Below are 14,849 nucleotides of genomic sequence, written 5' to 3' on the forward strand. Positions count from 1 at the left end.
TACTGTTCTAACATCAAATATAGTATGAACTGATGATTTGTATATACATGTTTACGTGGTTACACTGTGGCTTAACATAACGTTATAACACGCGTTTTAGTAATGTACTAAAAGCAGATCGATGTTAGTTTTAGCTGTGGGACATAACATATTTCTAATTTAATTATTTAAAAGTACTAGTTCCAAATAAGCGTTATTTAAGTCTCCAGCTACTCTTTAACAGTACCTAAACCAAAATTCCAGGTATTCTATCCCAGGGGTACATGTCAGTCACCTCCTTGTGGTGTACCCTGGGCAACGGGGCGGCTTGAGCTTGCTCGTCGGTCACGGCTAAGACTGGCGGGAGGGATGCCGCGGGGCTGCTCCTGGTACGTCCCTGATCGGCATCAGGGCAGACCATGTGAGTGGCCTCGTTGGCTAGGAGGGAGTGGGAGGGCTCGCTACTCGAGCCTCCCAGGTGTTTTACACCGGCGGTCAGCGGCGGAGCCTACTATCTTATCCGCCGCAGGGCGTCAGCTTCATTGACGCCCAGCCTCCAGTGGCGGACTCGGGGGAGTTCGCCACATTCCCACGTAAAGGATGAGGGGGAAGGCGCGCACTAGGCGCGCTTTCCATGAATATTCAGCCACCTTACGGCGGCTGCCGCTGGTGGGGTCGCGGTTGCATGCCCATGGCGGTACCGTGGCCTCACCACTCGGCAGCATGGTGGAAATCCGAGGATGGTTTTAGTGGGTAGGACAGGGCATTAGCATCAGCGTGCCCTGGCACGGGGCATTAGATCCCGGTTGAGTCCCACATACCCGTCCCGGTCCCCCGACCGGGCGGCATGCGTAAATGCATTTCCTCCTCGTAAAACAAAAAAAAAAAAGGTATTCTATCTCAGACGAGTCTGCACTGCGTAAAATTACTAATAAGTAACAGTTAAAGATTACTAAGTAATCCTACGTTAATAAATCCTATTAATATTTGTAAATCAATTTATAGTTAATCCAGTTTATACGTCTTCTTTGTCATATATTGCTCGTCAGTCCAATTTCGTTTGGCTACAAATGGATATCGAGGCTTAATGCCAAACGTGACTTATTTAGGAGCGTGGACAACGCTTCAGGTTTTCTATTTTAATTCTTTTCGTTGTCTGTGAATATCTTCGTGACATTGTATAATGAACACGGTACGGTATGGTATGGTATAATTTTAGGTATGGTAATAACTGTTGTTGAATTGTGATGTAGTAATTTAATATTATTATTTGATAATATTGTGTTTTTAAGTCATGAAGTTCGTGCTGCAAGCTATAAAGATTATACTTGGGGTTAGGGCTTTGTGCAAGGCTACTTGCGTAGGTACCACCCACTCTTCAGAAATTCTACCACCAAACAGAAATCCTTAGAATTGTTGTATTCCGGTTATTGTTCAAGAGTTAGTGATTCAGTGTATGTGCATGCACATGAGCCATAACATCTTAGCTCTGAGGAATGGTTAATTATATGTATTTCTTGAAGAGCTATGGGCGGTTGTGACCACGATATAATAAAAAAAAAAACATCGAATCAGTGTTTAATATTACGACTTAGCTTTTATTGTACCTTTCCTTTTAAGCCTACTGTAATTTTCTTTTTAAATATATAATTTGTTATTTTTAGAATAAAATTATACAAAGGTAATGAAATGTTTATCAGTTACTTTTGAAGTACCTGCTTACTGCAAAACTTTTGTATTATACCTATTTTCAAATTTTTAGTAGCAGTGTATATAGGACCTTCAAAATATCATAACTAATAACTTTATTACAATTAATGTACTCTAATATATGTATGAGTAAAAGAGATATCGGTTAATATATGGCCAACACGTGACAAAGCCTTCTACATCATTCCACTTTCAGGAATGTTTCTTTTTTAATTTAAAATTCGAACACCCACGTGAAATAACCGAATCCGATTCGATTGAATGAAAAAAGAATTAACAAAACCGACTTACAATCGTTGAAACTACCGGGGGGACATTTAAAATAAAATATAAGGCAGAGTTTAAAGCTCCTTTTCGGATGCCGCTGTAAAATTTAATATACATATATAATTTATTATTGATATTTTAATTTTCTTCAATTAATCGTACAACTTATATTATAAATCCGGACTAAAATAGACCAAGGGATCAAGATCGGTCATACGACATGCACATCACTAGGCGAACCGAGTGTGGGATAATTCTATTAACTCACGAAGGCGCGCCCCTTAATTTTAAATTATCGACGTTTTAATAAAGTTTATTAGACAAAGATAATAATCTAGTTTATATAGTTATGCTGTCTTTAATCTTAGGCGTATTACGCACACTAATACACATTGTGAGAATGATTCTAACTAATGTACGCCGATAAAAAATAAAGTGGAAGACCGATCCTTCATTTTCGAAAATACCATTGAGCGACTCCCTACCACTATAACTATGTATATGATTAAGTTTTTGATACAAAATCGCACGTTACGTACGAACACAAGCAAATGTAAAATACAGAGTGCATCACATATTCATGAATTCACAATACGGTTGAATAAAACAAACAGGCTTCAAAGTAAAGGTAAAGGGTCAACAGCGAACAGCGTTATGTCATTTGTTACCATCAGTCGTTAGTCTGTCAATTTATATAACAGACAAGATGATACAATGTAATATTCTATCAGATATTGACATAATGAATATATTCTACGCGTATGTATTGTTCAAAATGACGTCAAAATGAAATTTTATGAATATTTACTGACGTGATACATTTATTGGCACACTTTGCCAATAAAATTAAAATGTGTGCTACCTGTGTAGATATTTCTTACATGAGCACGTTTACAAAATTTTTATAACAAAAACAGACATCTTTTTTTAATGAAATTGTTAGGCAGTCCGGTAAATGTGTCCTCATCGCCGTCCATAATTATTGGCACCGTAAGAAATTTTAATCATTCCTTACATCTCCAATGCGCTACCACCCTTGGGAACCAAGTTATGTCTCTCGTGCCTCTAGTTACACTTGCTCAATGGTTCAAAACGGAACATAACAATACAAAGCATTGCTTTTTCTTGGCAGAATATATGATTAGTCAAGCGCCACTCAGAAGCTCTACCACCTGTACAAAGCTCTATCACCAAGTGACTACATTCATTTACATTTTCAAAATCGGATCAGATACAATACTAACAAGGAAATTACTCTAACGATGCTTTTATATGAATTATTATTAATATTAGGTAAAATTACCTACTTTTAGATATGCTTAAATTAACAATTAAAAAGATATACAATTTAATAAGAGTAATAGCTCTATTCTACCTAATTCGGGTCGGGTTGCTGTTTAACAAATATTAATATTGAAGCTAATCCCTCCCTCGTGTGTTTTAACGTCTCACCGCACGGCGCACACCTCATTTCTTTTTTCATGACATATATCTTTGTATTTATATTATCTGTGGTTATAAATATTATATAACATGTCTATTAATTTATATTTCTGTGCAAAGTTTCAGTTGTTCATGCTTAGTTATTTATACTTATAATGTCACATGTCCTGACTGACTGATTCAACATCGCTGAGCGTAAACTGTTAAAGTTAGGGCCATGAAATTTAATAATCGTTTTATTGATTAAACACCCACTAAGGAATGGATTTCCGAAATTCTACCCCTAAGGGGGTGAAATAAGGGGTGAAAAGTTTGTTTGAAAGTCCGTCATGTTTTCAATTAGATTAGTTTATTTTTGGGATACTGATTAAAAATTAATAGATACGTATTTAAGCGAGTCTAGATATTCCATTCGAAGGGGTGAAATACCCATCAATGTGATATACAAATATAATAAATTAACGAAATATTTTAACTCAATGTGTAAATAAAATCAGCTTCAACGCGGGCAAAGCCGCGGGAAAGTTCTAGTTAATATATAAATCATTTATTTTGATAAGAATTAATAATGTGTCACTAATAAATTGAACTGAAGTTTAAGATATATTGCTATAAAACTATCAAAACAAAAAGTTCTAGGACCTAGGTCATTAATGGGAAACCACAACACACACAGACAAAAAGCACTCACGCTCACTCAAAAAATAACAAGTGATATTACAATATAGACTCAAAGTAGAGGTACTGCTGTAGAAAATCGCATCAACTATCATGATTCAGTCACCCCTAGCTTGTCAATCTTTGTCGATCGCAGTGCTATGCAATTATTAAAACGCTGAAATGTTGTTGAAAGCACTTAAAAATAACGAAGTGCGTGCAAAAGATTGCTATGTCGAGTTTCCCGCGAGACTGATAGTATTTACATTGGCTTTTAAATATAGAGTTCTAATGGTTTCAATGGAAAATGAATATGAAAATAAATTTAAGCACGTTGACTTTTTTGTTATTTTTCAGTATTGCAATTTTAATGAACTTAACAATTTTGGTAAACACGATCGTTTTTGTTTTTAATCTTATGATTTAATGAATGATAAATATTATTATTCATGAAAATTTTGCATGTTTGAATTTTCTTTGTTATTTCTATTCTTATTTTGCATGGAAAAAAAATGAAAATCGGTTGATAAGGGATGTTACTAATTAAATATATTATTTAAAATAGTTTTAATTTGATTGCAATTTAAGCTGATTAATGTACAATATTTTAATACAGAAATAAAAAAAAAATAACATCAATACGATGTAATCCGTTCCAGTGAAAATCACCAGCTGTTTCACAGAATTATATTTATATTAAAAAATACATATACATATATAATACATGAAAAACGCCGATTAATGTTCTAAAATGTACTAAAGCTACATATTGTAAAATTTATATTATTTTGTCATTCGTAATATAACATTTGAAAGACGAAGATAAGACATTGTTTAGCGACAGACACTACTATTTTTGTAATAATGTTAATGATGTCCTCCTGTCAGATTGCAGCCACAGCGACCAAATATCTCAAAAGAGACAAGCCAACTACGCAGAATATATTATACTGTATATGTGTATTCGCAAACGTAAGTACACTCGCTATCCCCTCACCCTCACTCTAATCGAATGGAACGACAAATCCGTAACGACCAAAAATAGTTCAGGCGCAATACGAACGGCTTCACCAGCGAGATATAGGTGAGTTCAAACTTTCAACTTCCAGACTATGGTCTGCAAAAGAGAATTTTTCAAAGAAAAAACTTAATAAAATTTAATCAGGCCAACTAGCTTCTAGAGCAGTGATTCTCAAAGTGGTCCAGGTGGACCCCCAGGGGTCCACGGGAGACTTGCTGGGGTTCTACGTAGGCGTGAATAAAAAATGGGGGTCCATAAGATGTTAATGGGGGTCCACGAAAATTTATCTGCTTTTGTTTATATATTTTAATAAGGCAAGCGACTGTTACTTTTCCAAACTTGTGTATTCGATATTACGTACAATTTCGTGTACAGACTTGCAAAGCGCTATCCGCCCGACAATGCTTAATGCTTGTTCAGACATGAACTTGATCACCACTATAAATACTTGATGCCAAAGGTACCTACCTTTTTTTTTTTTTCGACATCAGTTTGAGAGAATCACTAACAAATTCATAAATTTTAATTGCTGAAATACTCGTAGGGTTACTAAAGATAGAATTAAAAGCACCAATATTAAACAAATTTAAATTTAGTTCATATTTTAGTGTTTCTCTCAAACTGTGGTTACAGACACATGCCAATAGGTGGTCCACGAGAAAAATAAGTTTGGGAACTACTGTTCTAGAGCAAAGAGTGGTTAGTGGTCACCATTGCCTATAAACTGGCGCCGTAAGAAATATTAACACTCTGTTAGATCGTTAATGCACCATTAACTTTGGGAGCGTAGGTGTTATGTCCTTTGTGCCTGTAGTGATACAGGCTCTCTCAGTCTGACTCCTCCAGCTGGAACACAACAAAACTGTAAAGACATTTCTATATGGTGGTAGAATATACATAAAATTATGAGAGGGTGATACCTACCCAGGTGGACTTGTACGAAGCCTTACCATTACAACTAGTAATATTTATTATATGATTTATTTAAACTTAATCGGAGCTAACATTATTCATTCGTTTTCAAGATTAAGACTTTATATTCGTCTAATGTAAGAGCAAATATCTGGTTAGCCATTAGAAGTTACTAATAATATAATTATAATCTCAATTTTTAAATTATATATACTAAATAAATGTTGTAAAACATTTTTAATTTTTTAAACTATGAACGTGATAGTTTGTTGAGGTACAAATATATCATTAAAGATACAACACGAACATAATATTTTATCGACTATCATGACTTTTGTTCAACTGAATACAAAATGTACTTCTACGTGAAATTATAACGATTTCAACATAGACAAATGAATGTTTAACAGACCGACGTTTAGTTAAGCTTCATACATTACAACTATTCACTAATAATGATTAACTCGTACTCAAACAACATAAATCTCATGTGCTTTAATATATATGTAATTAATATGTAATTTAACGGCCCTTTTTCATACAAAACTGTTCGCTACAATTTATTATGCATATTGTCAATTATTATTGGAGATTTAACGGATATTTTGTGGAATATAAATGTAAATGATGATACTATTAATAAAAGAGCTTAATTAAATTTTCAGTGAAGGTGGATACGTTTTAATATTTGATAGAATATATTGGGTTTTTCTGACATAAAATTCTCATCAGTAGCGCGTTGGAAGGCAGGGTATCATTCTTGTGTGTGTCCTAAGGTAATTACTAATAATGTGTAAATATTTTTACGCAATTATGCATTACGCGTTAGGCAAAAAAAGCAAAATTTTGTCTAGAAAAAAATGTTAGCCCGTTTTATTAACAATAAAACGTGCCGACCTAAATTTAAATTTGTCCATACAAGTTACGCGGGTATTGCACTGCGTGATTTTTAAGGTTATTAGTGGACTATTGTTAATTGTATAAATATATCGGTTGATTTACGAAGTGACAAACAAAATATTTACCTTTTCGGACTGCCTTGCCATCAAATTAATGATGCAAAATTACGTTCTAATCGACAAGTCCTCGCTGTCGAAGTCAAGCTGTCTGTCAGTGGAAATGCAAAGCTTGTGATTAGGTAGTATAATATATTTTGGAAAAAAGCAAGGATTCTAACATAGGCGTTTTTAAATTGTGTGACAGAGAACGAAGAAAGAGGTAAGCAAAAATGATTGGAAGAAGAAGAAAGGAATGTAAGAAAAAGAGGAATTGGCTGTTGCATCTTCTACAATTAATTTTGAATGTTCAGAAAATTCGGAAGAAGAACAGATTATAAATTCTGAAATCAACTTGCCAGATGTTCACAGGCTTGAAAAAGTCCAATAGGAGAGATAAGACATAGTCAGCATTAAACATTATAACAAATAAACATTTCTTTCTTTCTTTCATTTTCTACCCTCCAATTATTTGTCAAGACTTGACAGTGTCGGGTAGACGAAAGTATCTAGAATGCTCACGACTTGCTCAGACTCACTTTTGTGCGGGCCTTTGCGAGCGGTGGTCGTTAGATAGTTGCTTTTGTAATATTAATGGTCTTTTTCATTTTATCATTGAATTATAGTGGTTTCGTATTTTGGTAGTAATTGTTCTAATTAATTAAACGACTGTGTAGGTTTTAGAGAGTGTAAGATTAGAAATAGTGTTAACGTTTGAATTATAAAAGAAAGATTTTTTTTTTTATTTATCCCATTTCTGTTTTTTTAATAATATATATATATATATATATCCATATATATATATATATATAGATCTTGCAGTTCATGTTGCGTCCTACATGGCGCTTTTTACCAATGATAGTGCGTCCGACCTACTTGATGCGTCCGGTATACGGACGCAAGATTAACCGATCCTCATTTTTGCTGTAACAGCGTCTTTTAATGAGTAGAATGTATGGACAAAAATTTGGCATGGACACAATTTTATCACTAGAATGCTTTTCAGCGTATTTTGTAGTTCAGCCATCGGCCGCACCGAATTTGGAGGGCGGTACCGTAAAGTGTATAATTTGTAGCGTATACTTCGCGTTTAATTTACAGATTTTATTGCATCTCAATGAATATATTTTAAAGTTTTTATCAATTCCTTACGACTATCATCTTGCGTCCAGTATATAATATTAAATTGGGAAATCGCGACGTTCCTGTGGGGCCCGTTCGGGGTGTAAGAGCAGAGGTGGAGGGAGCGCTAAGAAGCGGTCCTGTGTTTTATGTTTCAAAACAGACTGCGTCCCGCCCGGTAAGACGCGAATTTGTCATCGCAGTGATTTATCAAATTATATATTATTAAAAGTTCTTAAATAAGTAAAACACAATGAAAAGAAGTGCAAGGATTCTTCAATTGGCAAATGGTAAGTACTTAAAACTACATTTAAAAAATATATATAAATTTAATATCTAAGTCTAATATCTAAATATGTAGTATGTTATAAACTCATTGTTTCTTTAAGTGAACTCAGTTTAAATTAGTTTGTCGGTTAGGGCGCTTACGTACGAAACAATATTTGCAATAATGGTAGTTCTAATTGATGTGGACCAATTATTTAAAAGAAGTGATTTCAAATACTTTTATAAGACTAAAATGCGTTGGCCTTGGCATTCGACTCATTTTATTTTGCAATATTATTGTATTAATTGTGGCACGAGTATCGCTAATAATACAGTGGTAGAACATTTTGTTCTACCTATGACATGCGATGACATAAAAAGGCTCTTTCAGTCTTTATTTTTCTGGTGTCCTGTTTGTGAATATACCTTTTACGACCATTATCCGGAAGACGAATGTTATTATCACAGACATTAATTATTAGGTAGGTATATAACTACTGTTTACTTATTTTGTTTAATACGGTTTTAGATAGGTTATTGAATAATCGACTATTTATTGCAAATGAGTATTTTTAATTAAAAAAAATTATGTCTGTAACGTGTAAATGTACAGTAGGTCAATGGCTTAACTGTTGCGTCGTATAAAAACTATTTAAACTGAGACAATATTTGTTTTTTATGTCTTGGTAATTATGTTACATAATTACAATCGTCATATATCCAGAAGTATTTTTTTCCTTTAAAAATATAATAAAACTTTTTTTTTATTTATCATTAGAAAGAAACGAAAATAAAGAAAACCAGCAAGAATATGAAGAAAATAATCTAGAAAAATTAAATGAGGTATGTATTTAATGGTTGTAAGCCTATTTTCCTAATACTTGAGTCAGCTACCCGTGTCCTTGAACTTACTTGTACACAACTTATCTCTCTCTAAGCTTACACACATACATCAACTTACCTATCCGTATCATTTGATTTACTCAATTAAGCCAACTCACCGTACTACTCGTTTTCTAGAACTTACCTGTACAAAACACCCCCTCTACCCGTTCTCTGAACTTACCTATCCGTAACATTTAACTTACCTGTCTATCTTAACTATCTGTATCTTGAAACCTACTCCTACGAATATCATATCTATATCTACCTACTCCTGTCCTTGATCTTATATAGTAACACCAATTCACCCACTCATATTTGATTTTTTTTTTATTTTTAATCATTAACAGCCCGTAAATTTCCCACTGCTGGGCTAAAGGCCTCCTCTCCCTTTGAGGAGAAGGTTTGGAGCATATTCCGCCACGCTGCTCCAATGCGGGTTGATGGAATACACGTGTGGCAGAATTTCGAGTTTCGAATTTCGAATTGTGGCAGAATGAAATTAGACACATGCAGGTTTCCTTACGATGTTTTCCTTCACCGCCGAGCACGAGATTAATTATAAACACAAATTAAGCACATGAAAATTCAGTGGCGCCTGCCTGGGTTTGAACCCGAAATCATCGGTTAAGATGTACGCGTTCTAACCACTGGGCCATCTCGGCTCACATTTTTGATTATTGATATAATAATTCATTAGTTTTCTGTTTTGTTGACTTCTTTGTTCCTATTGGCTGAGTCACTGATTATTCTCTGCCTTCTGTATAACCCTTAATCGAAACAGTTTTTATTTCTTTGTATTAATTGATTATATATACTCTATATGTCTGTTGCAGGACATATCTGATTCAATATCTGCTTTTTCTGATACATGTTCAAATTACACCCCACCAAGACAAGATGTAAGTATAAAAAATATTCTAATTTCTACTTATATTTTTCTAAAAATGTCGAATAACTCAATAGAAAATCATTGACGAATAGTTAATCAGTAACTAATACCATAAACCATACTAACGATTAAGATACTTGCAATCTCAGTAATTCTATAAATATATTTTTTTACAGACTAGTTCTGATGATTCTTTTCTAGAAGAATTTGGGACACTGAAACAATCTTCTATACTTAAAGAGGTAACCCAGACGTGCAACAAACCTCCAAGCATTCAAAATAATTTATCGTTATTAGAGTGTGTTCCTTTATCTGATACATCTATCGCATCGCATAGAAATATAAATTTTAGTGAAGTTAGTCATATAAGTAATTCTCCTTGCAGTTTAGATGTTGTCGATAAAAGATTTCTACAACCTGTATCTTTTCCACATTATACAACAGAAGAATTCGCAAAAAATAATGGGACAGATCTCGATATTAATAATGAATCTCAAATGGGAGATAATTCGAATGAGAGTTTAACAATAATCCAAGGGGGAAAATCCAAAAGTACCACTAAAGTTCGAGATAGAGATTACTGCTTTTACTGTGAGATTTTCGTCTTAAATTTTGCTCGTCATTTATTTCGACACCACATTTATGAAAGCGACGTACAAAAAATTATATCAAAACCAAAGAAAAGCCTAGAAAGGAGACAACTTATTGCAGCACTACGCAAAAAAGGTAACTACCTTGTTAATTCAAAAGAGGTCACTAAGCCCATGCGAAAACAAAAATTTACTGAACATCTACCTTGTACAGATTGTCTGGGATTTTATTCAAAAAAATTACTGTGGAAACATAAAAAAAAATGCACTGGTAAAAAGTCAAGAAATGTTCAATCAGAAGCTCAAAATTTACTAATACGTCATTTAAAAATAGATGAAAAACTTAAAGAAAAAGTATTTCCCCGAATGAGGGCAGACAAGATATCACTTATTGCAAAATCAGACTACCTAATATGTGCTTTCGGGTCCCAATATTTGAAGACTCACCGAGAACAGCATTTTGCAAATGTTGTGTCTAGAAAAATGAGAGAGCTAGCAAAATTATTAATTGAAACGAAAAAGATTGACCCATCCATCAATGATTTGTTTTGTGCCCTTCGACCAAACCATTACGATACTATTGTAGAGGCAACCAAAGTATTAGGAAAATATGACAGCGAAAAAGATAGATTTGAAACGCCTACATTTGCAATGAATGTGTCAACTACTTTAAAACACTGCTGCCATATAGCAATAATGTTGGCATTAAAAAAACAAGGACCGTATATGGATGTTGAAACAGGCAAAATAGAAGCTGACTTAAAAACCATGGTAAACCTCATAGAGTCAAATTGGAAGTACGATATTTCGAGTCAAGCTGCGACTGATTTAAACAAAAAAAAATGGAATAAAGTTACTATTGTTCCTTTAGCAAATGATTTGAAAATTTTAAAAGAATACCTAAATAAAAGATCTTTGGAGGCGGCTAAAAGCATTAAAGAAGGCTTACAAAATATTGCGACATATATAGAACTTTTAGAAACTGTGTATTGTAGAGTTTTATTATTGAACAGACGGAGGCCTGGAGAATTACAAAGAATTACATTGTACGACTATTTAGAAAGTGAAAATAATGCATCTGATAAGTATGAAGAATTTGATCGTGCGCTTACTGTCTCTGAGCGGATTCTCGTAAAGAAATTTAAGAGAGTTGTCATTAGGGGTAAACGTGGTCGTGGAGTACCCGTTCTGTTTAGTCAAGAGGTTCAAGATGACATAAAACTATTATTGTCGGTTAGAAATATTTTTTTTACTGCTACGTCAAATCTATTTTTGTTTGGTAATCCAGGTTATGAAAACACCATATATGGCTACAAAGTTCTTGAAAAGCATGCTAGATTATCTGGTGCCAAAAACCCAAAAGCAATCTCGGCTACGAAACTTAGAAAACATTTGGCAACGTTATCACAAATATTTAGCATGTCTGAAAATGATAAGGAGCAACTAGCTACATTCATGGGTCATACCAATGAAGTTCATAAAAAATCGTATCGATTGCCAGATGACGTTTACCAAACCGCCAAGATATCGAAACTATTAATTCTTATGGAAGACGGCAAAGGAGATGCTTTCAAAGGGAAATCTCTGGACGAAATTGATTTAGATATGAATGAGGAGTTAGAAGAAGAATTCCTTAATAATGATAAAATATTAGACTATGATTTTGAGTCTACCGTAAATGTTAACTCTGATTGCGTTCAACAAATATACAATCAAAATGATTTATCTCAAGCTGGACCATCCGGTTTTCAGAAAATTGAACAGATATCACAATTAAATGTCAAAAATAAAATAAACAAAGGAAAAAAAAGAACCTTGGTACCTTGGACAGTAGAGCAGAAGAATGTCGTAACAAAATTTTTCAAACTCCACATAAAAAATCATCAACCACCGAAAAGACACGAATGTGAAAAACTAAAAGAAAAACACGGAGATCTACTTCACAACAAAGACTGGCTCAAGATCAAAGTTTTTGTGCAAAATATTTATTCTAAGAAATAAAAAATAATTCGTATTAGTGACGTCTTCATGGGCCGTTAGGATAGACCCCTTTTAAACACTAATCGTGTTTTAAAAGATGTGTGTTCAGTTCAAGTGTATTTTATGTTCCACAATACATTCCAATGATTAACATAGATTTTGATGATTAGGAAGATCTTAATATTACTAATATTAATTTTCAGGACTTTTATGAAACCAAAAATGCGATAAGTTATTTTGAATGTCTCAAGCAGTATTTGTGGATTTTTATTTATATAATATTTGAGTTATTAAATTAATACTAAAGTGGCTGGGTATAGTAATGATTAAGTTTTAAAAATATCGTATCTTTTGTGTTTTACAATACATATCAAATTATGATTTGAAGACTGATTAAGTATATTTTAATATTGTTGACTAATTATATTACTTTTAGAATATTGTTGTTAGTTATGTTTCTTTTTTCTTGTCTTAAATAATCAATAATGATTAACATAGAAATTAAAGCGACGTTGATTTGATTGAGAGAATTTTAACAAAATATGTTAATAATGGCTATTATTAGTATTAGTAAGAAAATGATTACCTTGTGATGTATGTTATGTTCAGTGTTTTATTTTTATGAAAGATTTTGATTTATGTATACAAAGTGGAAAATAAAGCTTTTCTTATATTATGATACGCTTTTTATTACATGCATTTATAATATATCTTTTCGAAAACAAATTAGAATTAAACATAAAAAAAATATATATATTTAATAACAATAATTAAAAATTACACTTCAATTAACCGGAACTTATATACAGCATTCACTTCTTTGTATTTTTGATCCCACCCATATACACTAATTTACCAAACCATATAACTAATCTTTCTACTTACCTGTTTACAGCAACTGTTGTTAAAAACATAAGTAGGTGATTTTTTCTACCCAAAACATGGGTAGAAGTATTCACCTACGCGTGATTACCTACCTGTGTCCATGAGTTTGCCTACTTAAAGATTTATCTTTTTATTTACCTACCACACTGCGCCACACACCACACTGCGATTGTATTATTTAACTGACCTGTTTACACTAACTTACCTGCTTATAATTTTAAACCAACTTACCTAAATATATATGCCTTCATTCTTACTCGTCAACAACAACTTACCCGTACATAGATACTCTAATTTTGTCTTTGAATATATACTTAAACCTAATCATAATTATCTTTCTGTTTATTTTTTTACACCAATTTACTTATAAATGTTGTCAGCTTACTTATTTCATCTATAATTTTTATATTTCGCTAACCACTATGCCACAGAGACGATAAAATACAAATTAAATACAAACCTAAAATAGTAGGTACTTATGCCTACGGACGCAGTATAAGCATTGGTATAGCTGGAAGCTGGTTGACTAGTACGATGAATACAAGATTACAAAAACAGTATTCGGTATCGCTATATTTTCCAAAATAGATGGGTGTAACATTGTTAGCATAATCTCTGTAATATATACAGGGCATTATATAGAATCGATTTAAGCATAGGTTTTGATGGACGTAGGAGCATTCAGGGAGAGTGTAGAAAGTATACGGAGATATACAGGGTACAAGATGGTTTAGGTGGTGCACGGATGCGCTAAATGACCCGGAATTTTTTGAAATCGAATATTAAAAAATCATATTAAAACGAAATTCTGTGTTAACTCATGAAATTATACAGATATAAACTTCATATATACGCATTAAAAACATTTAAAATGTTGTTACATTCAGTGGACGCCGTAGGGTGGTAATTTGGAAAGATGCAAGAAGTCTTTGACGATTTATATATATATATATATATAGATATATTGTATATATATATATATATATATATTGTATATGATTTCTTTGACATTAGTAAGGCTTTAATATTAGTAAGGTTTATATATATATATATATATTAGCTTCTCGGATTTAGTTTCATCGCCCTTCGTTAAATGTCTTGGTAACGCATAAAAAAAAAAACATAATATAAACATTAATTTTTTATTGAATAGATGAGGTGTTTTCAACCAAAATTATCAAATTATCATAACAATCTGACGTGTATAAAAATATCATACAACGTATATTATATACCTACTTGAGTTC

General features: G+C 32.9%; 1 protein-coding gene across 1 annotated transcript; it reads left to right on the forward strand.

Annotated features, from left to right (window-relative positions):
• Positions 1 to 9,155: 9,155 nt before the first annotated feature.
• Positions 9,156 to 12,960, forward strand: LOC135193415 (uncharacterized). The gene is made up of 3 exons (XM_064215817.1): positions 9,156 to 9,216; positions 10,092 to 10,157; positions 10,324 to 12,960. Exon 3 carries the CDS (start codon positions 10,645 to 10,647, stop codon positions 12,736 to 12,738), a length of 2,094 nt encoding a protein of 697 aa, XP_064071887.1. The 5' UTR covers positions 9,156 to 9,216; positions 10,092 to 10,157; positions 10,324 to 10,644; the 3' UTR covers positions 12,739 to 12,960.
• Positions 12,961 to 14,849: the final 1,889 nt, after the last annotated feature.

Source organism: Vanessa tameamea, chromosome 9 (assembly GCF_037043105.1).
Source record: "Vanessa tameamea isolate UH-Manoa-2023 chromosome 9, ilVanTame1 primary haplotype, whole genome shotgun sequence".
In the NCBI taxonomy this organism is placed as follows: domain Eukaryota; kingdom Metazoa; phylum Arthropoda; class Insecta; order Lepidoptera; family Nymphalidae; genus Vanessa; species Vanessa tameamea.

Excerpts from the sequence above, each read along its gene's own strand:
- LOC135193415 (XM_064215817.1), top strand. The coding sequence starts at position 10,645 with ATGGGAGATAATTCGAATGAGAGTTTAACAATAATCCAAGGGGGAAAA.